At 32.4% G+C, this 22,516-nt stretch overlaps 5 protein-coding genes across 6 annotated transcripts; all 5 read left to right on the forward strand.

Annotated features, from left to right (window-relative positions):
- Window positions 1–5,472: 5,472 nt before the first annotated feature.
- Window positions 5,473–8,660, forward strand: LOC9311275 (myb family transcription factor EFM). Its single transcript, XM_002875161.2, has 4 exons — window positions 5,473–6,196; window positions 6,585–7,157; window positions 7,850–7,926; window positions 8,022–8,660. The coding sequence occupies exons 1-4, from the start codon at window positions 5,998–6,000 to the stop codon at window positions 8,469–8,471; spliced, it is 1,299 nt and encodes a 432-aa protein (XP_002875207.1). The 5' UTR covers window positions 5,473–5,997; the 3' UTR covers window positions 8,472–8,660.
- Window positions 8,661–11,001: 2,341 nt separating this feature from the next.
- On the forward strand, window positions 11,002–12,433 carry LOC9311276 (PLASMODESMATA CALLOSE-BINDING PROTEIN 3). 2 transcript variants are annotated; one of them, XM_002875162.2, is made up of 5 exons: window positions 11,002–11,111; window positions 11,203–11,309; window positions 11,396–11,638; window positions 11,732–11,768; window positions 12,056–12,433. In XM_002875162.2, exons 2-5 carry the CDS (start codon window positions 11,258–11,260, stop codon window positions 12,222–12,224), a joined length of 501 nt encoding a protein of 166 aa, XP_002875208.1. In that variant the 5' UTR covers window positions 11,002–11,111; window positions 11,203–11,257; the 3' UTR covers window positions 12,225–12,433. The 2 variants fall into 2 exon arrangements, with proteins under 2 accessions (XP_002875208.1, XP_020879694.1); XM_021024035.1 differs by lacking the exon at window positions 11,002–11,111 and having other exon boundaries at window positions 11,138–11,309; window positions 12,059–12,433.
- A 2,268-nt stretch (window positions 12,434–14,701) lies between these two features.
- LOC9311277 (erlin-2-B) lies at window positions 14,702–17,256 on the forward strand. The gene is made up of 9 exons (XM_021026093.1): window positions 14,702–14,955; window positions 15,289–15,385; window positions 15,463–15,530; window positions 15,609–15,668; window positions 15,767–15,925; window positions 16,164–16,310; window positions 16,433–16,647; window positions 16,762–16,870; window positions 16,957–17,256. Exons 1-9 carry the CDS (start codon window positions 14,839–14,841, stop codon window positions 17,053–17,055), a joined length of 1,071 nt encoding a protein of 356 aa, XP_020881752.1. The 5' UTR covers window positions 14,702–14,838; the 3' UTR covers window positions 17,056–17,256.
- A 90-nt stretch (window positions 17,257–17,346) lies between these two features.
- Window positions 17,347–19,685, forward strand: LOC9311278 (ureide permease 4). The gene is made up of 7 exons (XM_021026092.1): window positions 17,347–17,838; window positions 17,918–18,056; window positions 18,242–18,416; window positions 18,498–18,544; window positions 18,700–18,797; window positions 18,928–19,302; window positions 19,385–19,685. Exons 1-7 carry the CDS (start codon window positions 17,602–17,604, stop codon window positions 19,535–19,537), a joined length of 1,224 nt encoding a protein of 407 aa, XP_020881751.1. The 5' UTR covers window positions 17,347–17,601; the 3' UTR covers window positions 19,538–19,685.
- A 203-nt stretch (window positions 19,686–19,888) lies between these two features.
- LOC9311279 (ureide permease 2) lies at window positions 19,889–22,220 on the forward strand. Its single transcript, XM_021026719.1, has 7 exons — window positions 19,889–20,062; window positions 20,458–20,731; window positions 20,813–20,951; window positions 21,034–21,199; window positions 21,280–21,418; window positions 21,485–21,859; window positions 21,957–22,220. Exons 2-7 carry the CDS (start codon window positions 20,495–20,497, stop codon window positions 22,107–22,109), a joined length of 1,209 nt encoding a protein of 402 aa, XP_020882378.1. The 5' UTR covers window positions 19,889–20,062; window positions 20,458–20,494; the 3' UTR covers window positions 22,110–22,220.
- The last annotated feature ends 296 nt before the right edge of the window (window positions 22,221–22,516 follow it).

Genomic DNA, 22,516 nt, shown 5'->3' on the forward strand with positions numbered 1-22,516 from the left:
CACGTTTTAAAGAAACTAACCTTTATATGCTATAATGAATATAATGCTCCATGAAATTCAATTTTATAGATACGTCCTAATGTATGTTTTTTTTTTTAAAGATCAACATACTTTACTTTTTTTTTTTTTACAACAATATAATGAATAAATAAATAAATTAATAAAATTGGTTCAGTTTAATAATCAAAGTTTTAAAAAATTCGAGTTATAATTATAACTATTATACAAATCATAATTTTCATCCCTAATATTTCCATTTCACAACAAAACTATCTATATTGAAGAGATATATTATAAAATTTACAAACAAACAAAATGAGAAAACCAAATAATATTTACCTTCAATTACATAAATTAACAATATAATTAACAAACTATGACTGCTACATTATACAAAAAATTAAATATATATATATATATATATATATATATAATATAGAGAAATATATATATATATATATATGTTGTTTTTGGTCTAAGCGTTGCTTACTGAACTATTCATTAAAGTTACTATATTTTATACCAATAAACCTAAAACACAATTAATATACTCAAAACTATTAATATAGATATATGGATGATACATTTCAAAAATACAAATAATATATTATCCTCTCTATTAATAAACAAAACAAATTATATTTTAAATTTTTTTAAAAAAATTATAGCCCCGCGGTGTACCGCGGGTTCAAATCTAGTACCATACAATATTACAATACATACTGTGAGTTTTGCGGATTAATATGTATGCTGTTAAAGTTACAAATATATTTTAACAAATTTATTAATGTTTCTAGCTAAATTTTGCATATTTTTCTTTTCATTGTTTAATCATAATTAATTAGATTTTTTGGACTAAAATTAAAATTTGAGATAAATCTATAAAAGGGATATGCTATTACTGCATAATTTGTTTTGAATGCAAAATATATAATTAGTTCACATTATTTCGAAAACTATGTGCAATATATTATGGAGTGGTTTAAGGAAGATCCAATTGAGAAGAAAAAAAAAAGAAAACACAAAATATATCTAAATTAATATGTACAATCTATTGTTTAGATATTTCCGAAACTTGCTCTAAACGAATGCCCAATATCGTTTTTTTAGAAATTGTGAAATAAAATTTTGTTTTATATTTCAAAATTTGTGAAAATATTATAACAAAACTGAGTCTTTTGTATTTAATTTTTTTTACGAAATTTCAAATTCAATCTTAAAATCTTCCATTGATAAAAAATTTTAAACTTAGTATTCTTAATTTTGAATTAAAATGGTATTATTTTTATTTTTATTTTTGATATAGAATAGTTTATTAGGATTGGTAAAATTTTAGTTGGATATCAAATTCTTAGTTTTTCAATTCTCATTGGTTAACAACTTTTTCGAAATTTTTTTTAAATTTTCGTCCATAATTAATAAGAGAGAGAAAGTGAGTTTAATTTTTTGAAAACTAATAATTACTTTAAAGAATTTTATTATTTTTTATTTAAATATATTATTTTGTGATTACTATTGTATCTTTAATGAATTTATTTAAAAACAAAAATCAATGGCATTTTTGTAATACTTTACACTTTATAAGGTTATTTATGTTTGAGTGCTTCCCAATTAATAGTATAGATTCTTCAAGATATTATATATTTTATATAACAATTGTTTTGAAATCGGGCATGTTAGATTGGTAACCCTCAATCCGATTATTTAGTCTATCGCTAGTCCGGTTATACCTGAAAACCCAAAATATTTTACCACCTTAAACACGAAAAAAATCCGACTAAAACTTAATATGTGAAGCCATTTTATCCATATTAAATAATGCATTTCAATTTCAGGTTGATTTTTTTTTTATTGAGATTGCTTAAGTTCAGTTTGATATATCTGATTGATCGCTCCTATAATATGTATAGTGCATCTGTGCATGGTTTTAGAAATTAGGTAATACTTAAAAAAAAAAAGAGATTTAATAATAGAGAAATACAAGAATATACCTAAGTCACTTAAAACTTATGTCAATAACTATGCATTTTTCAAAAGCCTTTTTTTTTTCTTTGTCGGCTCGCAAAAGAATTCAATTTTCTACTTTTCTGGCGTCTAAAAGAGGATAAAGATACGAGTAGTCCAAGTTACGTTCCGTTCATCGTTTTTATTTTATATTAGAATCACAATTGTTTGATTATTGATGTGTTCTAATATGTTCAGTCAAATGGTTTTGCGGTCGGTTATGAATTGGATCTAGTTTGGTCTGGTCCGGTCCTATAGTATTAATGATCAGTTTTATACGAAATCCTTGGCATAGTTTTTCCAATATTGTAGACCATATCCGACCTAATAGTAATATTTTTTTTTTGGATTAATAATCCTGTTTTAATCCCCTAAAATACTAATGACTTTAACTGAACCAGGTCGGTTCAGTCTGCAAAGTTTTTGACACTGCAATATCTCTAGTTGTTATTGAGATAACCATTGATTTTGTAAGAGAGGAGATATATAATTCCATTCTAATTTCGAATGATTGTTCAGAGGCTTGGATGATATCATGATAACAAGAATGTTCAAGTAATTGTTATTTCTGAATTTATATAAATTAACTAAAAGTTTCGCATTTTTGGTTAATTAAAAAGAGTTAAAAGAGAATAAGGTACAATGATAGTTGTACTTAAGAAAATATTAGCGTATAGAATAACACATCATCACTTGAATTAAAAGAATTTTGAGATCACCAAAAAAAAAAAAAAAAATTTGAAGATAATATGAAATATTTGAATTGGAAATCCAGAATTTTAGGATATGCATGTCGGAGGGTCTGTCCGAAAATTTATGTGGCATTATAAACAAAAATATTAAAGAAAAGACAAGAGTAACTAATTTTAAAATGCGATATCATAAAAGATAAGTGAGTTCATTTCTTACTTATACAGTAATAAAAACTGATTTTCATTTCATAAGATTTCAAAATTAATTTGATCTGACCTCACTGGAACAACTCATAGTAGTATACTAGAAATAAGCAACATAAATAATTTATTGATTAAATGCTCTGTTCCCATTACAAATTTATTTGATCAATTGTACTAGTTAGGGATTAGAAACGATATATATATATATATATCAACCTTATTATCTATATCGTCTAGACTAAGTATCGTTGCAAGCAGCTTCTGTGAATCATTTAACGTCATGTATAGATTAATTTAAGCAGTTCTTGTAGTATCACTTGCATTTTCACGATCACGTAGCGTTATTGCTTAGTTCAACTTTTCTTTTTTTGGACCGCCTTTAGAAGGATCTGAGGTTGATCCTACAAAAATCTAAATAACTCGATTTATAAGACCACATGTTAGAAGGGTTTTCAACACTAGGTAGTGTGGCCACACTATATATCTAGTACAAAAACATACACGGTTTAGCTAGTGATTAGACGACTAAAAACATCATATTTTTCCAATTAGCCAAGGTAAGTTATTCTCACTTTTAGGAATTTATAAGTACTAATAAGAGGACGAGATTCTCACATCTTAAATACTTTACATATGTAAAGCTATTTTTGCTTCATTAAATTTTAGAGATAAATGTTCTAGAAATTTTCTTATATGAAAGCATAGAGCACTAAACAATTACAACTTCTAAATGCTTTCTTATTTGCCTTAATTATAAAATTGATTGGATAGTAAAAAAAACTTTTATCATCAAAATCAAATTGATCCAGCCCAAATCAAATTGTTTTTTTTTTTTTAATATGAATATATCTAATAATTAATTTTTATAACGTAGGTGCATCAAATATTAAAGAGTGAAGCATATGAGAGAGTTATTTTTTTCAGGTCTACAATAATTAGTTCATTAGTTTTCATTGAAACCTAGATACATAAAGAAATTTTGAAAGACTTTGTATTGCAAAGACTGTCTTTGAAAAAGTTTAAAATATTTCTAATTTCTAAGTAAGAAGAATCTTCTACCTTCCTGGCCACTTCACTAAAGCCCGGTGGGAAGATTCTGCGACTCTCAAACTTCTTTCAATATTATGAATATCTGTCCTTACAATAAACTTTTTTTTTTTGTTTTTTTGGTGCAAATCCTTACAATAAACTAAATCAGATATTCCCTTTCTTTCTCTCTTTTGCATCCACTAAAATTTAGAATAATTATTCAACTTTAAAAAAAAAAATCAATTTAGAAAAAAATATTGATCAATCGTTATCTCTGTCTCTCTCTCTCTCTCGCCGTCGTGCAACTATAAATATAAAAATCTTGTTGCCTAGTATATGCTTCTTTGATTTATATTGAATCTCAATTCCATTGAAAAAATAATTAATTATATAAATTTAGAAGGTGGTGGAAGAATATTTGTTTTTATGGCAACGACTCTAAATTGCCCTAAATGTACTAAATTAAAACGTTCACCATTGATTCCTATCATATAATTGCGGTGGTGATTCCATAATTTTATTTAATTAACTTTGTCGAAAAAGATAAGAACCAACTATCTGAAAATGTTAGCTTAGATCTTTTTTTTTTTGTCAACATGAGCTAAAGATCATTGATTTATGGCAGAATTAGGAAACATATTTTATCTAAACAATTATGAAACTGAATTTACAAAAGTATAAGCTATGTGAAGTGGTGAACCAACAAAAGCGGAATCTGAGATTAAAAACAACAATATATCGCTTTAATAGAAATAATTTAAAACTTTATTTTCTTACCCATTTGTTCTTTATAACAAGTTTCCATATATTCCCTTTTGCCCTGCTGCTTTATATCCTCCTCTTTTCTCCTTTAGCCTCTCTTTTCTCTTTCTTTCATATGGAATTATAAATAGATTAATTTGATAAAAGAAGTGATTAAAAACTAAGCATAATAAGAGAAGAAAAGAAGAAAAAATCAAATGGAAATAATTTATCGGAATCTGTGTAAAATCAAATGATGATTTTATTGTGTAAACTTAGTCATAAATAATTTTATTAACTATATGATATTTACTGAATCATAAATAATTTTTATTAACCATATGGTCGATAATTGTTTTGCTATGACAGCAAAAGTCATGCGAATTACTACCATGATATATCAAACAACTGGCAGGGTTTGATGTCTAACAATAAAATTAAAAATATTAGGGATAGATATATTGCTTCATCAAGAAGTGTGATTGCTTGTATGATATATGCGTAATATATTTTTAATAGAAATTCTTACTCTAAAGGACTTGTTTTCATTGTGTTTCACTTTTTATTTATTTATTTATCATATATATTGTTATTCCACTAAAATACGATAAAATTGAAGTTATTATTGAATCGTTGCATATTACCATTATTATTAATTATGTCTACAAGCATAATTTTTTCATAACCACTAAAACACCAATGAAATCCTCAAATTTTGTCCATAATATTTAGTTGTAAAAAGCCAATAGATATTCTAAACAAGCATATATATGAGTAGGTTACTTAAGCTTCATGAAACCATGTAAGGTAGCATGCATCAAAAGCCTTGAATAAGCTTTTTGAGAAATGAGAGTCACACCTTCAGTAATTGACTCATTAGAGAAGAGGAACGATTTCAAACAGTAAGAAGCCTCTCACTCTCTCTCTCTCTCTCTCTCTGTCTGTCTCAATAGATACATTGGTGTGTGTATGTGTGTATATGTGTATGGTGACAGATCACATTATTCCCTTCCTTTGAATTGAGCCCTCTAAAAAGGACAGGAACCTCACTCGTGATCCTCCTTGTGTCCACAACCTAACATTTTATTCCCTTTTTCTTCTATCTTCTTCTTCATTCTCTCTTCCTCTCCAAACCCTAATTTCCAAAAACCCTCAAAATCATTGAAATATTTCTGAAGAACCATATAGCATATATCATCTGAAACTTGAAGGCACCACAAATTCTTCTTGATTCCTTTATAATCTCTACATATTTGTATAATCAATAAATATTCTTCTTATACAGAGAAAGAGAGAGAGAAAGTATATAAGCTATATATATCAATATATGGCTTCTTCATCAGAACTAAGCTTGGATTGCAAGCCACAAAGCTACTCTATGCTTTTGAAATCATTTGGTGATAACTTTCAGAGCGATCCAACTACACAAAAGCTCGAAGATCTTCTCTCTCGCCTAGAACAAGAACGTCTCAAGATCGATGCCTTCAAACGCGAGCTTCCCCTTTGCATGCAACTCCTTAACAATGGTACACATATCCATTTACAAATATTTAGACAAATATTTAGATATACATCAATATATACTTGTAAGTATAATATCTTAAAAAATCCCTTTATTACCAAAAAAAAAAACCTAGAGAACCATTAGTTATTAATATTATACGTATAGAAGAGTTCTTGAATTTCTTTTTACTTTTTTTGAAAAGATCTTTATTCATTATTTCAAGAGTTTATTTCATAAAAATCAGAGCTTGCTTTTGATTTCTTTGAATCACAAAACTTTTGTTTCCTCCCAACACTGAAATCAACAAAACTAACTAAAGTGATTTTAAAGGTTATAAGGTTCATGTTATATACATCTCTTACTTTCATATGTTAAATTACTTTACCATCTTTAGTTTTTTTTTTTTCCAGCTGTGGAAGTTTACAAACGACAACTAGAAGCATATAGAGCAAATAGTGATAACAATAACCAAAGTGTTGCCACAAGACCAGTTCTTGAAGAGTTCATACCCTTAAGGAACCAACCCGAAAAAACAAACAAAGGAAGTAACTGGATGACGACTGCTCAGCTTTGGAGCCAATCCGAAACCAAACCAAAAAACATTGATTCAACTACTGATCAATCTCTTCCCAAAGACGAGATTATTAGTAGTCCCAAACTCGGACATTTTGATGCAAAACAAAGAAATGGCAGCGGTGCTTTTCTTCCCTTCTCTAAGGAACAATCTTTGCCTGAATTAGCTCTATCTACGGAGGTCAAGAGGGTGTCTCCGACCAATGAGCATACTAATGGCCAAGACGGTAATGATGAGAGCATGATCAACAATGATAATAACAATAATAATAATAATAATAATAACAATTCAAACAGCAATGGAGTTTCTTCTACAACAAGTCAAAGTAATAGAAAGGCACGACGTTGCTGGTCGCCGGACTTGCACCGGAGATTTGTCCAAGCTCTTCAAATGCTTGGTGGTTCGCAAGGTACAAATACACTTATTCTAATCAACTAATTATTAATTTGTTGTAGCTTTACCATGGTTAATCTCACAAAATTGTCAACTAATTAGAAAGATTTTTTTCTAGTATACATGATATTTGATTCGCCAAATATATCATTATTGTATACTGTATATTTATACATATCTTGTTTTATAATTTAGAGTCTTATAACTGAATCCAAGTATCAGTTTGGGTTTTATTCGATTGTTTTTATTTTTGTTAAAAGGCCTTCTTTTTATTTGATTGTTAGGTGTGAAAATGAATATGGTATGGCAAATTGCCATGATTTCGATTTTGCTAAGGTTCATCTCTTAATTAATCATATATTATTATTATTATTTTTTCAAAGGCATATAAAGTTTTTAGTTGGAGTTTTCTTCTAGTTTTTTTCGGTTGATAAAAAAATAGTACCTAAAGTGAAATTGAATATACTATAGATCAACCTGGTTTAAACAAGAATATGAGAGATCAACTTGACCATCGTTTAGATATATAGTTAGTTTTCAAATAATTTTTTTTTTTTTTGGTTTTGATTTGGATTTAGCTTATATATATAATATAAAATAACCTTGTTAACCTGATTAAAAAATGGTTTAATTTTTTTGAATCGAACCTATTTCATATATATATACGGAACTAAATGCCCGTATTTATATGTTTGTTATATTTTGCAGTGGCTACACCGAAACAAATAAGGGAACTTATGAAAGTTGATGGCCTGACCAATGATGAAGTCAAAAGCCATCTCCAGGTAACTTAAATCACAAGCCACCACAATATGCTTACAACTTTTTTTAACTCATAGTTAAGTACTTTACTAATGGTGTATTAATTTTAAACAAACAGAAATATCGGCTTCACACTAGAAGACCAAGCCCAAACCCACAAACATCAGGTGGGCCAGGTCCACATTTGGTGGTCCTAGGTGGCATATGGGTTCCACCAGAGTACACCACCACACATGGTGGAACTCCGACTCTCTACCACCACCAAGTCCACCACCACCACACCACCACGGCAGGGCCGCCTCCACCACACTTTTGCTCCTCGCAAGAATTCTACACAACCCCACCGCCTACGCAGCCGCTCCACCACCACCACTTTCAAACCTTTAACGGCTCATCCGGTGGCGCCGCCTCCACCGATTCAACTCATCATCAGTTAACGGACAGCGCCACCGAAGAAGGAAAGTCGTCGGAGAGTGGTGGCGGAGAGAGAAAAGGGTTGGCTGCTCTTAGGGATGAAGGTGAAGATCAGAGCAATATTAATGGAAGTGAAATAACTCTCAAATTCTAAAAAAAAAGATTCTTGATTAATTAGTTAGAGCAATGAAATTTTAGGGTTAGGGTTTGTGGGTGGCTACGTAACTTATTTCATTGCTTGTATCTCTCTTTATGTTTTCTCAGTAGAAAATGAATCGTAGGAGGCAGCGAGTGTTTTTATCGAATATTATAAATTACCATAATTAATCTTGTTGAATATTTATTTACTATGTCACTTAGAAAATTCATTATGACCATCTTACTCTTATACTTAGATAAAAAGATGTATTCAAAGGAACTATTTTGTCTGCGTTTACTTTAGATGGTGGATTATATGTTTGGATAATGTGGATTAATTAATATTATGAATTTATGTAGGCGTTAACCATGTCTAAATTGATGAATTAATCGCCTAGGTGTTAATTTTTTTTATTATATTAAATTATTTATCGATTATAATTAAGAAAATTGTAGTGATAGTATACACTAAACTTATAGTCAAATAACTTATCGTTTAAAATCATAAGACCATCATTTAGATTGTTGGAATCTCTTTGGTATTGCGGCAAAATTTCTAGTAATGGCATTAATTAAACACGATCATGTAATTATAGACGAGCTCGTCTTATCTCGACAATATGTCTCCGCATAAATATATTTACGCCACAAATCTAAATATATATCTGATTGGTATGATGCATCTTCATGTGCTAGATATGGAGTGGTCCTTGGAATTATGCTCTTAAAGTCAGCGATATTCTTTTATTTTCATTACATAAAATCCCTGTTCTAAAAATTCCCGCCAAACCCGATTACTCCTCGCTTAATCGCTAGATCCATCCTATCTTATTCGATTAATGACTAATTCCCTAAATAAATCAGTTACCCGATTACTCTCCGCCTAATCCGATTACTTCCCGCCTAATCCGATTACTCCCCGCCTAATCTTACATATCCCGATTATTTTTAGATTGCAACTATAAAAAAACTTTTTATTTTTGTTATTCAATCATTTAAAGTGGGAGTTTGTGATGTTTTGCAATAATTTATGTTCAAATTTTAATAAAAATCATAAATTCGCAATAAAAATCATAAAAATTTGTCTCAAAAATAAAGTTTTATGTGTTTACTGCAATTTTGAAAACAATATTGAATTAATATGTTTTAAAAATATCAAAATAACCCTAAAACTAATCCCCGATTAATCTTCGATTTTAATCCGATTTTCCGATTAATCGCTAGGCCCATACCGAACGCCCGACTAGCGCCTAGCGATTTTTCAAACAAGGCATAAAATAGTCTAAGCACCACCTTACCTGTATTTATTTTTCAACCATAATCATATTACAGTTTTATTTGCAACCCAATATACAAAAATCATTTGATGAAAAAAAAATTATGAAAAAGAATGTCACAAATTTGGAAGGTGTTAGAATCATTTTTGTTATGAGACTGTACTTTGGTTGGAGTAAATCTTGGTTTGAAACTTGATTGGTACATCTCTAAACAGTTTTTGGCTTAGTCAGAATCATTTAAATGAACAATGTTAATTGATAAATATATTTTGTAGAAAAGGCCACAAAGAAATCGAAACTTTATTCGCTATATTTTTCTTCTTTTAGTTAACAAAACGAGAATATTCTCTCATTCAATATCGGTGGCTAATCAGCTTACAAAATAATTTGACAGTTCATATCTCTTGAAATTCTATCATAAAGAAGTCCATTTCAAATTTTCATTTGGAACTAAATCAGTTAGAAATTTTATGTGACAAACTGACAACTAATCTATAGTAATAATGAAACCAATGAAAACAATTAGCAAAGAAATTTAGAAATTAAGCGTTGCAAAGAATAAAAAGTTAACGACGATCATATCGAGACGTACAACAGAATCTGCAGAAACCATCAAAACCAATGTTGGGTTAAGTTTTGACCTGACCCTTGGGTTAATAATTACCGTTTTAAGTATAAAATAAAGAATACCACTACCTATGAAAAAATAATTGAAAAAGAAAGTTTTTAATCACCAAACTTCGAATGTATCGTGCACAAACCACAGAGAACAAGAGGGCCAGGTCAGCATTTACTCACCTATATTAATAAAATTTCTAATACTTGTCAATTCCCAACTTTCTTTTAATCTTTTTCCATCGTACATTATTAGACGAACATTAATAAAAATACTTATTTACGAAAATTAATGCTTTTCAAAATCTATAAATAATACTTCATCCGTTTTAAAATATAAATCGTTTTAGCTAAAAGCACATCAATTAAGAAGATCTACTTTTTAAAAATTCAGTCAATCATAAAAGAGATTGCATAATAGAAATAATCATAAAATATTAAAATAACATATATTTTGCATAAAAACTAGAAAACGACAAAAAAATTTCAAATACAACTTATATTTTGAAACGGAGGGAGTATTAAATCTACCATAATGGTCTCACGATAAAATCACGACGATTAATTGGTTATTTTGACTAAGAATAATTAAATTGTACCAACTACCAAACGATAAATGAAAAAATTACAATTTTCAATTTTGGTTACAAAAAAATAAATACAAATGTTCAGAATTTACCATGGACCATATACATTTTTGGAGTTTGGACACTGAAATTTTCAGATTCTTGTCTGTGGTTAAACCTCGGAACCAGAGAGAGATGGTATGGTCTTAACACTCTCTTTTATTAATAAACTCATATCTCTCTCATCTAAATCTCATCTCTCTTCTTCTTCTTTTCTCTGTCTTTGAAGCTATCTTCTTGGATTGTGTTACAACATTGAAGTTAAAAACTTGCTTTGGTCCATCATGAGATTGCTTCTTGGTCTCTTGTTTCTCTTGGCTTTAACCACCTACTCAAGTAAGCTTTCTGTTCAAAATGATTCTCTGTTCTTGAATCTTGAGGTTTGAAACTAAAACCAACTGTCTCACTTTCTTTGTTTTTAGGTGCAACTTATTGTCTATGTAGAGATGGTATTGAAGAGAAAGATCTTCAAACATCAATAGACTATGCATGTGGAGTTTTAAAAGATTGTAATCAAATTCATGACAAAGGTCCTTGTTATCAACCAAACACTGTCAAGAGTCATTGTGATTGGGCGGTTAATACTTATTTCCAAAGATTTGGTCAAATCTCTGGAAGCTGTAATTTCTCAGGAACTGCTACTACCAGCCAAAATCCTCCTTCAAGTAAAAACCCAAATCTCTAAAATCTAAATTTGTTGGTCTTATGATGCAATCTTTTTGATTATTTCCTCTGTTTCTTGAATTTTGTTTTTGCAGCTGTGGTCACTGGTTGCATCTATCCTTCAAGTCCTGGGTATGTTTGTTTACTAATAACTTCCATTAAACTCTTAAAATTTGCCAAGAACTCATAAAAAGTGAAAATCAAAATTTAATTCTTTATTCATTTCATTTAATCAAGAAGGCAGAAAGGACCAACCATTCTCAACAGCTGAAATTGACAAATAAACATTTTTCTGTTTTTTCTTTTACACTTTTCAAGATTTGGTAAAGAGATTGTTTGGTTAAACTTCTCTTTTATATATATAACGTGCCTTAAAAGTTACAAGTTTGGTGTATGTTACATGTTTTTTTCTTACACAGAAGTGCAGGGACAACTCCAACGACCGGAACTCCTTCAGGAACACAACCGTTTCAGGGACCTCCTGCGTTTGGTCCGGTCGGAGTTTTAGACCCTTCAGGCAATAGTGCCTCGAGTTTGTTCATTTCAATCGCTCTCACACTTGGTTTCTCCGTCATTGCGTTTCTATAAAAGGCTAGTGATTAAGAACGTGAGGCTGACGTTTTTGATGTACGGATGAGATTATGCCACGTATGAATGCAAGTTCTTTGAGGCAGACATCCATTTTAGTGGTTGGCTTTGTTGTTTAGGCTATTTTTATGTAATGTATGTAAGAAAGGATTTAATGGAATCTTTCTTTAAGTGTTTACATGCAGAGTAAAGAGAACAAGTAACATAAATAGAATGCAAACAATATAGGAAGTGGTAGTGTTATGGTGCCCCAAAATTTTTTTTTTTTTTGATCAATATTATTTCGGTATGAACCTGATTTGCTAAGCTGAAAAAGCTTAATATATGCTCGTTTTTTCTGCAAGGTTAAATATCTAAGTCCGAGTTTGGTTTGTTGGTCAGACCGGCCGTGCTTGGCCCTAATGGACATGTTTACACATCTTATCTACTTTTAAACTGTTATTACCGCGTTTCTAACCTCTTTTTCTTTATAAAATTGGTTTGTTTTGAGTCGGTCCTTAGAAAACTAGTACAGTATTAATTATCATGATTGGATTAGACCTTTTTCAGGCATGACTTAGCCCATCACAACATAACTAGATATGAGTAAGCAATGTGAAACCCACCAGCTTGTTGGTTGTGTTAAAGTTATGATTCCTCACTGATCCACGGGAACCAGATAATATTAAGCCAAAAAGTATAAAAGTACACAGAAAAGAATATTTCTTTCAGAAAAGACCGATGGTTTAGAATCTTCTAATATGTACTTTGGAGTGAAGTGGAAACGATGTCGTTGAGACTATGCGAAGTTAGATAGAATATAATTAGTTACGTTGCCCAATTTCAATTAAGTTGCATGTTTCTTCGAAAGCTTTTAGTTAAATTTATCGTTTCCTTCTACCATGCATCCGCATTGTGATGTGCCTTGGGCTTGGAATACGATCAGCAAATGGTATACACGACACCGAAATAATTCTGTATTTCATCGAAGACTTTGCAATAGGTCCTTCCTATACGTCCTTCTAACAAAGCTTCTTCCCTTAATTTGTTGGTGTCTTAATATGGTTTTGTTGTCCATTTAATTTTACTTCAACATTCTTCATTATTTCAACATGTTCGTTTTACTACTACTTCCTCTACTTCACTTTCACTTTCCACCGTAGTAATTAACTTTCTTCCTTTTCTCACCGAATTCAGAAATAACTTAATACTATCTTGCTATAATCTATATGATAATTGCACACTATTTTTAGTGATGAAAATTTCTTTTAAAGTTTTAATGCGAATCGTTTTATAGAAAAAAGAAAATCAATCATATATCATGAACGACTTTAATGTTTGCGTCTATACAATCACTAACATTCAATTGACAGTGTTTACATTTACGTTTGTGCCTTTCAAAAATGATTCACCAACACCATTCAATTTGTGTTAAGGTAGGAACAATTCAAAATGATGGTCGACAATGCACATAGGAGACAATCTAATTATGAATGGTGAGTTAATTTCAACACGTCTGAAATTCAAGTGATTCAAGAATATTGGCCATCAACCTTCCAAGAGCCAGCCATCGATCCGACATCTCAACACTCATTGCATCTTGCATGGGAATAAAGTAAACTCGCGGTCCTAACTTGTCATAGTCATTCGACTATGCTTTAGACTTTTCCAAATCCTGATTTACTATCTCGCGTGGATCCTGTATAATACCTACATTTTTTTTGGCCTTGTAGGTAAATAATCAAAGAATCTAGTATAAAATTTTCCGCTAGTGTATGAATCTTCTTTATTTAGTAGTTGATGTTTGAAAAAGAAATATAAATTTTCAAGAAAGTGGACCAAGTGCTGGAGGACCCCATGAGAGGTGTCAAGGAGCTAGAGAAGAAAACCAAAGAAAGTTGGCCAAACCTCAGTGAATATATCATACCGATTCTTTTATTGGTCGAGACCCATATAATTTTGGTCGAGAATCCCCGACTAACTTATAGAAATATGTAATGTTTTGCATGAAGATCCTCATCGTCAACATTGTTTTTACAGCGTAGTTTTCACCATATTCATCTCCCAAATCTACATACATCATCACGATTGTTTCCACCTTCAAAATTTATATAGTTGTTTTCACCATTTTTATTCCCAAATCAATATTTCCACCCACCAGCAGCAAATACAATATATAAAAATAAAACATAAAATTATTATATATATGTTATAATAAAATTATTGGTAAGAGAATAAAAACAAAAATATGATTTTAATCAAAAATAAACTTTTTTCTTTCTGTACTAGTTTTTTCTTCGTTCTTCAAGACTTTAAGTAATATGTTTCACACTGGAAAACAAATCTACATAATGTTTGTTTAATATTTGAAGATTTGTTTTTAAAAAAGAAAGTTTTTAATGAAATATAAATTTTGGAGATTACTCCCACATCTAAAAAAAAAAAAGATCCATTCATTGATTCTCCTCCATTCCACGGTTCGATATCAATTAGACACACGGAGTTACGGTATTTCCTCCCACACCTTATAAAAACCCCATAGGTAAAAAAAAAGGCTTCATCTTGAAAAACCCCTTTCCAAGTTTTCCAATTTTTCCACTGAACACAAAACTTTTCCGGTTAAGCAAAATTCGCCATGGATGCTCAACAACGGAGACCTGAAATTCCTCGCACACCACCGGTCGGAGAACCCGGTGGCGATGTATCTTCGATTTTCATTGCTTTCGGTGTTTTCGCTGCAATCGCCGCCTTGGTATAATCTCATCTCCTCTTTACTCGTTTGATCTCTGTGTTTGTTTATACACGCATCTTAACTAAATCGGTTCTCTCTTAAATGTTTCATCTTTCGATTCTGAGTCAACCCTTTTCGAAATGTTGAAGCTTTGTATCACAAGTTGACTTAAAGTTGATGACTTTGTATTATTCTCGACCTAGATTTTATCTTGTTTCGTTTTAGATTTTGGATTAGTGTAGTGTAAGGTCACAAGTACACTTTTTGGAACCTATTTGAGGGACACATAACTAAAAAACGTCACTTTGAGTTGTTTTTGTTAAAGATTTTGCTTATGTAATGAATTGTCATCAGGTTATGTTTCCGTCATCGTTAGTGCATCAAGTTCCTGAAGGTCACGTTGGAGCGTATTGGAGAGGTGGTGCTCTTCTAAACATAATCACAGAGCCAGGTATTTATGATTCCTTTTCGTAGTTTCATTGCGATTTCATTCTTTTGTTAAATTGGAATTTACTTTGTGTGATTCAGGTTTTCATCTGAAGCTGCCTTTCATAACCAACTATGAGCCTGTTCAAGTTACTCTACAAACAGATCAAGTGAGTCTTATACCATAAAAAAAGCTTGGATTTGTTTAGGTTGTTAGATTTTTAACTAATTAATTCTCTGTGTCTTAGGTGAAGGATATACCATGTGGTACCAAAGGAGGTGTCATGATTACCTTTGAGAAGATAGAAGTAAGTGTCTTTAGATTTGTTTTTCTACTGGCATTACCATTGCTTAAAGGTCTGTTGATCTTAATTATATGTATTGATCAGAATAAACATGTTTGTAGGTTGTTAATCGACTGCGTAAGGATTATGTTTATGATACTTTGCTCAACTATGGGGTGAACTATGATAACACATGGATTTATGACAAGATTCATCATGAGATCAACCAGTTCTGCAGCTCTCATTCACTTCAGCAAGTCTACATTGACATCTTTGACCAGGTATTTGACTTTATTAGGAAGCTGTAACCTTAATTCAACATATAAACTTTTTGATCTTAACGGTTTGGAAGCTTATGCTTATGTTATTGACTGGTTCATGTTTTTGATCCATTTGGAGTGACGTTTCCTTCGTCTGTTGGGAAAATAACAGCTTTCTTTAGATAGTTTTCTCATTGCGTCTGAAATCTGGAAAATATACTATGATCTTCGCTTATTCATTTGATCACTTGTGTTTCAGATTGATGAACGAATGAAAGATGCTCTTCAAGCTGATTGTACACGTTATGCTCCAGGAATTGAGATTCTTAGTGTGCGTGTCACAAAGCCGAAAATTCCAGAGAGTGTAAGGCGTAACTTTGAGCAAATGGAAGAGGAACGCACTAAGGTAAACTCATTTGAACCTTAGCTATATAATTTGCATTGGTTTCCTCATATCATCAGTTCCGTTATAATGGGGTCTGGACGCTTTAAGATTTCTTTACACAATTGGAATGAATGATTTTGAAGGTCTTGATTGCTATTGAGAAACAAAGAGTTGCTGAGAAAGAGGCAGAGACAAAGAAAATAATGGCCATTAGTGAAGCCGAGAAGAATGCCAATGTAAGCAAGATTCTGATGCAACAGAAGTTGACTGAGAAAGACAGTTCACGGAGAGAAGCAGATATCGAGAATCAGATGTACCTTGACCGTCAAAAGAGTCTCGCGGATGCAGATTATTACCGGTAATAGCCTGTCTTTTTGCCCCATTCATTTTCCTTCTGAAACAAGCAAACAAAGAACCGATAAAGAATAAATTGGTCTAATGTTTACATTTTTGCTCTGATCATTGTCCTTAGTGTACTGAAAGAAGCTGAAGCAAACAAGTTGAAGCTCACCCCTGAATTTCTCGAACTCAAATTCATCGATGCCATTGCTCGTAACACCAAAATATTCTTCGGGGACAAGGTTTTACTCTCATTTCTATATTCACATAATCATGTCTTATCTCTGTTTCTGCTGTTCTGAAGAACGTATATCTCTTAACTCTGTAGGTACCTAACATGGTGTTGGATCAAAGGCTGCTTGGGAACTTCCTCAATCATTCGACAAAAGACAAAGATGGAAGCTTGGAAATGGCCACTGATACCTAGATGTTTCAGTCGCCCAAAAATCAAACTTTTTATTTTTATTGCATAACCTAACAACACTTGACAGTGAAATTTGGAAGCTTCTCTTGTGGCTTTCATTTGGTTGCAAGTTGCAACACAATCTCCTAGTAACCATGTTTTTGTCTAAAAAGGAATCTCATCAAGACAGCTAATTCCCATAATACTTATACCCATTTTGTCAGATTCAAAGCTCCACAAAGTATCAAAAATGACAAGAGATTCATAGTCCAAACATATATGAGCTCATTTTGGTCTTATTAGGCTGAAAATGCCAATGTGTCTTGAAATCCTTTATTGACATTATCTTTTGATATACACATGTAACCTTCTCCACGCAACCATCAACAACACACATGCAGAAACAGAGAGAGGAAGTGCAGGGTTGGCCAAACATTGTCCAAGAAGATCCGGTTTAGATAAACCGGAAAGGCTTCCAAAGCGGTGGGGTTAACCGGGTAAGAGGCAAAGTCCATAAATATTACAAGAGAAGAAAGTGTTTCTGTGTTAAAGAAGAAGAAGAAGAAGAAGATGTATGTGGTTGAGAGCAAAGCAGGAGCTATAGGATGTATGATACTTTCATTGTGTTGTTTGGGAAGTTGGCCAGCGATTCTGACTCTATTGGAGAGAAGAGGTCGTCTTCCTCAACACACTCTTCTTGATTTCGCAACCGCGAATCTCTTGGCTGCAATCGTGATCGCGTTTTCACTCGGTGAGATTGGAAAAAGCACGTTTCGAAAACCTGACTTTACCACTCAGCTCCCTCAGGTTTGGTTCCTTTTGCTTCTTGAGATTCTTGATATATACTGTAAAGTTTCATTTGATTGGTAATATGAGGAATTTACAGGATAATTGGCCGTCGGTATTGCTTGCAGTCGCAGGCGGTGTGCTTCTTAGCATAGGGAATTTAGCGACTCAATACGCTTTTGCGTTTGTCGGTTTATCGGTTACTGAAGTTATAACCGCAAGCATTACCGTCGTCATTGGTATGCTTCCTCTTTCACTTATCTTTTAAGGTCTTTGTTTCAAATGCAATTTCCGCGTTTGCGTTTAAAAGATGCAAAAACTGTAAATAATACATTTTCAGTATTAATCTAAACGTTTTATCGTTTTGTGATGAACAATCACTTATGTTTCTTTGGTTTCTTGCATGTCACGGTGAGTTTTATAGGTACGACGTTGAATTATTTCTTGGACGACAAGATAAACAAAGCTGAGATCCTCTTCCCCGGCGTAGGTTGCTTCTTGATCGCTGTTTTCCTCGGTGCTGCGGTTCACGCTTCTAATGCAGCTGATGTCAAAGCGAAACTCAAGTCTTTACCTAGCGAGTATAAAGCTGAGACAAAGTAAGATGTTGCTCTTTCTTTTGCCTTTGTTGCATATTTTCAAAACTTGTTCTGTTTTAACAATACTCTGATCTTTTACAGAGATTTCTATTCTTCCACTAAAAATGTTGAAGACAACCCTGAAAAAGGTAAAAGCTAGATATACTTTTATGAGATTAAAGAATTTCTTTGAGTGAAGATACGTGCAAAGCAAAAGAACGAAATTTTCAGTCAAGAGTAGGAACTGTTGGTGGAAGTTTGAACCAAGTTGTGATGTTTTCTTGTTTGTTCATACCATGAACAGAGAAAAATGATGTCGAATCTCAAGAGAAACAAGCGGGAAAGGCTAAAGCAGGGACAGCAGGATTCTTTGTAGAGCTAGAGAACAAAAGGGCAATCAAGGTTCAATTACAATGACCAAGAGAAAAACACCCGAAACCCGAACTCAAAGTTCGAATTTTTTACTTAGCAAGATTACATAGCAAAGGAGAGTATACAATTATTCGGTGTTTAAAACCTCGTCAATGCGCAGGTCTTTGGAAAGAGCATAATGATCGGACTATTCATAACGCTCTTTGCGGGAACCTGCCTTTCTCTATTCTCTCCTGCATTCAACTTGGCAACAAATGATCAATGGAGTACATTGCCAAAAGGCGTACCTAAACTCGTTGTCTATACCGCTTTTTTCTACTTCTCCATTGCGGGTTTTCTCATTGCTCTGATTCTAAACATCATCTTTCTTTACCGGCCAATGGTAGCCTTAGCGAGATCATCGCTTAAGAAGTATATATATGACTCTAAAGGTAGAGGTTGGGCGGTTTTCGCTGGATTCTTGTGTGGGTTTGGTAACGGTTTACAGTTCATGGGAGGTCAAGCCGCTGGATACGCGGCTGCGGACTCTGTCCAGGTTAGTTTTTGCTTCTTCAGATTGAGTAATCTCAAAGTTAACATTTTTATTTGCAAGTACATGAGCTCTGTTTTTGGTTTAGGCACTTCCTCTTGTGAGCACATTTTGGGGCATAGTTTTGCTTGGAGAGTATCGTAGATCGTCAAAGAGAACTTATGCACTTTTAGTTAGCATGTTGGCCATGTTTGTGGCGGCCGTGGCGATTCTTATGGCATCTTCCGGTCACCGGAAATGATGAGCTTTTCTTAGTTCTACTACATGTTTGAGCATGTGTATTTCGCATGCATTACAATAATCAAATGTTTGAAGTTTTTAATTTTTATATTTTCTAATGTGAGATTCTAAGTGAGTGAAGAAGATATGTTCTGTTTCAAAAGTATAATTTTTTCATTCTAATTGGAGAAACATTATTTTTTTCCTTTCGTCTTTACTTAAAATGAATTTTCAATGAAAAAAAAGAGTGGTTAGGTACTTGTCGTTTTACAGAATTAATTTCTCTAGTTTAAACGAAAAGATAAGAAAAGTCAAAAAGTATCCAAAGTATGGAACCTCACTATGAAGAAGATTCAAAGGCAAATCAGAAAATTTATATCTTTATTGGATTTTATTCTAAAATTGAAATTAAATTTCTATAGAAGTGAGTCAATGTTAGTATCTTGACATTCTCTGGAAGAAAGATCTAAAACACATGTGGTGGAAACTCTCTTGAAGTTATTTGCAGAAGTGATAATATCCTCTGTTCTTGCAGAACCTAGCAAAGGTAGTGTCTTTTTCATATACAAACTATTTTGGATGATTTGGTTCTAATTATCTTTTAAATCTCAACCTCTCTTGTCATGAATAGTTTATGAACATATGTATCTTTGGAGGCAAAACATCCAATTTTTATGTCACTAAGAATTCTAAAATTTTCAATTGGATTTACACTTATAATTAAACACTGAAAACAGAGGATTAAGATTCCATCAACATGAGAAACAATCAAGAATCTTGTCTAGTTTATTTTACTTGAATCATTGATACAATGAGTCATGCTTGATGTGGATTCTTAATCTGCTTTTAAGGAATAGATGATTCTGAAATTCTCCAAGCATCTTACTTAACCTAAACCAATATGCTTGATCTTTTGCCTAAAACCAACATTTTTGCTTGCAGGGCTGATCCATTTTGATCGGTTTTTTCGTCCGAAAATATGTATCTAGTCGAGAGCAAAGGAGGTGCCATAGCTTGTATGCTTTTAGCTTTACTATCTCTAGGGACTTGGCCAGCAATTCTAACACTTTTGGAGAGACGTGGTCGTCTTCCTCAACACACTTATCTTGATTACTCCATCACTAATTTGTTGGCTGCTATTATTATAGCTTTCACTTTTGGTCAAATCGGGTCTACAAAACCCGATAGCCCGAACTTTATCACTCAGCTTGCACAAGTATATACATAAATCACTTCTGGAGATATATGCAAAAAGAAAGTTATAATCTGTTGTTGAAAAATACCACTTCTTTTGCAGGATAATTGGCCATCTGTTATGTTTGCAATGGCGGGCGGGATCGTGCTTAGCCTCGGGAATCTAGCTACTCAATATGCTTGGGCTTTAGTAGGCCTATCAGTAACAGAAGTCGTTACATCAAGCATCACTGTAGTCATAGGTTAGAAGATCATGGAGTGTTATATAGTCATACTTATGAATTAAAAGTAGTTAGTTTATCATTCTTGTTTTCTAACTTTCAGGCTCAACCTTGAATTATTTCTTGGATGATAAAATCAATAAAGCCGAGATCCTTTTCCCCGGTGTGGCCTGTTTCTTGATCGCAGTTTGTCTTGGTTCAGCAGTTCATAGATCCAATGCAGACGATAACAAGGCCAAACTACGAGACTTTGAAATGGCTAAGCAAGAGTAATCAAGATTCAGTCTCCCACTTTTTTTTGTCTTAAACAATCTGTTTTCTTACTAATATCCCAATCTGGTCTCTCCAGAGCTTCAGGTCCATCTACTGAAATAGGAACAAACTCATCAAAAGACCTGGAGACTAATGTTACTGATGAAACATCGACGAAACCCAAAGAAGGGACAGCAAGGTTTCTTATTGAGCTTGAGAACAAAAGAGCCATAAAGGTAATGCTTTCTCCAAGTCCATATACTTTGAAAAGTTATTAAAATTTGTTGTCTTTAAAATCGTAGGTGTTTGGGAAACGAAAGATAATCGGACTAGCGATTACTTTCTTCGCAGGTCTTTGTTTCTCCCTCTTCTCTCCAGCATTTAACTTAGCCACAAACGATCAGTGGCACAGATTGAAACAAGGAGTTCCAAAGCTAGTTCTTTACACAGCATTCTTCTACTTCTCTGTTTCTTGTTTTATCATTGCATTGATCCTCAACATTGGATTCCTCTACCACCCTGTTCTTGGTCTTCCAAAATCTTCTTTTAAAGCTTACTTAAATGACTGGAATGGTCGTTACTGGGCCTTTTTGGCGGGTTTTCTTTGCGGTTTTGGAAACGGTCTTCAGTTTATGGGCGGTCAAGCAGCAGGATACGCGGCTGCTGATTCTGTTCAGGTTTAGCAATTCACCTTTTTTTTCAAAATATTTTGGCACAATTCAAGAATCAATCTTTATGGTTTTGAATCAATGTTTTGAATATTTTGTATCTTAGGCGCTTCCTCTTGTGAGTACATTTTGGGGAGTTGTTTTGTTTGGAGAATACAGAAGATCGTCGCGTAAAACTTATCTACTTCTCTTCAGTATGTTGTTTATGTTTATTTCAGCTGTTGCAGTTCTCATGGCTTCTTCTGGACATAGAAAGTAATTAAAAAACTCAATAGTTATAAAATGTAAGTAGTTTGTCTATTTTCATAAAATTTATATATACTTTCGATGTATCATTTGTCATGAGTCCAGATAATAGTTGTTTGTCACTTTTTCTAACTTTCAATGGTGAAATAGACACTTTTTTGTCGGGCCCAATGTTAATTTTACTTCATCCTGAATCGTACACTATGTATAGTATAAATTTAGTACCACATAATTCCGTGGTACGTACTCATTGGATTCGAATTATTAATTTCTAAGAAATTTGTGATTCTTGTGTCCGTACTGTGTCATGGCATTATATTGGTCTATCTCTACTATATATACTGCCCTTAAGCTAGTGCAAAGTATTGACCTAAACACTTATGAACAAGAAGATGAACTCGAAAACAACTCTTTATTCAC

This window comes from Arabidopsis lyrata, assembly GCF_000004255.2.
Source record: "Arabidopsis lyrata subsp. lyrata unplaced genomic scaffold ARALYscaffold_5, whole genome shotgun sequence".
NCBI classification, from domain to species: domain Eukaryota; kingdom Viridiplantae; phylum Streptophyta; class Magnoliopsida; order Brassicales; family Brassicaceae; genus Arabidopsis; species Arabidopsis lyrata.

Excerpts from the sequence above, each read along its gene's own strand:
- LOC9311275 (XM_002875161.2), top strand. The coding sequence starts at position 5,998 with ATGGCTTCTTCATCAGAACTAAGCTTGGATTGCAAGCCACAAAGCTAC. Across the intron at positions 6,197-6,584 it reads CATGCAACTCCTTAACAATG|CTGTGGAAGTTTACAAACGA; the intron begins GTACACATATCC and ends TTTTTTTTCCAG. Across the intron at positions 7,927-8,021 it reads AAGTCAAAAGCCATCTCCAG|AAATATCGGCTTCACACTAG; the intron begins GTAACTTAAATC and ends TTAAACAAACAG.
- LOC9311276 (XM_002875162.2), top strand. The coding sequence starts at position 11,258 with ATGAGATTGCTTCTTGGTCTCTTGTTTCTCTTGGCTTTAACCACCTAC. Across the intron at positions 11,310-11,395 it reads GGCTTTAACCACCTACTCAA|GTGCAACTTATTGTCTATGT; the intron begins GTAAGCTTTCTG and ends CTTTGTTTTTAG. Across the intron at positions 11,639-11,731 it reads CAGCCAAAATCCTCCTTCAA|CTGTGGTCACTGGTTGCATC; the intron begins GTAAAAACCCAA and ends TTGTTTTTGCAG.
- LOC9311277 (XM_021026093.1), top strand. The coding sequence starts at position 14,839 with ATGGATGCTCAACAACGGAGACCTGAAATTCCTCGCACACCACCGGTC. Across the intron at positions 15,386-15,462 it reads AAACATAATCACAGAGCCAG|GTTTTCATCTGAAGCTGCCT; the intron begins GTATTTATGATT and ends TGTGTGATTCAG. Across the intron at positions 16,311-16,432 it reads TGGAAGAGGAACGCACTAAG|GTCTTGATTGCTATTGAGAA; the intron begins GTAAACTCATTT and ends ATGATTTTGAAG.
- LOC9311278 (XM_021026092.1), top strand. The coding sequence starts at position 17,602 with ATGTATGTGGTTGAGAGCAAAGCAGGAGCTATAGGATGTATGATACTT. Across the intron at positions 18,057-18,241 it reads AAGCATTACCGTCGTCATTG|GTACGACGTTGAATTATTTC; the intron begins GTATGCTTCCTC and ends TGAGTTTTATAG. Across the intron at positions 18,798-18,927 it reads AGAACAAAAGGGCAATCAAG|GTCTTTGGAAAGAGCATAAT; the intron begins GTTCAATTACAA and ends GTCAATGCGCAG.
- LOC9311279 (XM_021026719.1), top strand. The coding sequence starts at position 20,495 with ATGTATCTAGTCGAGAGCAAAGGAGGTGCCATAGCTTGTATGCTTTTA. Across the intron at positions 20,952-21,033 it reads AAGCATCACTGTAGTCATAG|GCTCAACCTTGAATTATTTC; the intron begins GTTAGAAGATCA and ends TCTAACTTTCAG. Across the intron at positions 21,860-21,956 it reads CGGCTGCTGATTCTGTTCAG|GCGCTTCCTCTTGTGAGTAC; the intron begins GTTTAGCAATTC and ends TTTGTATCTTAG.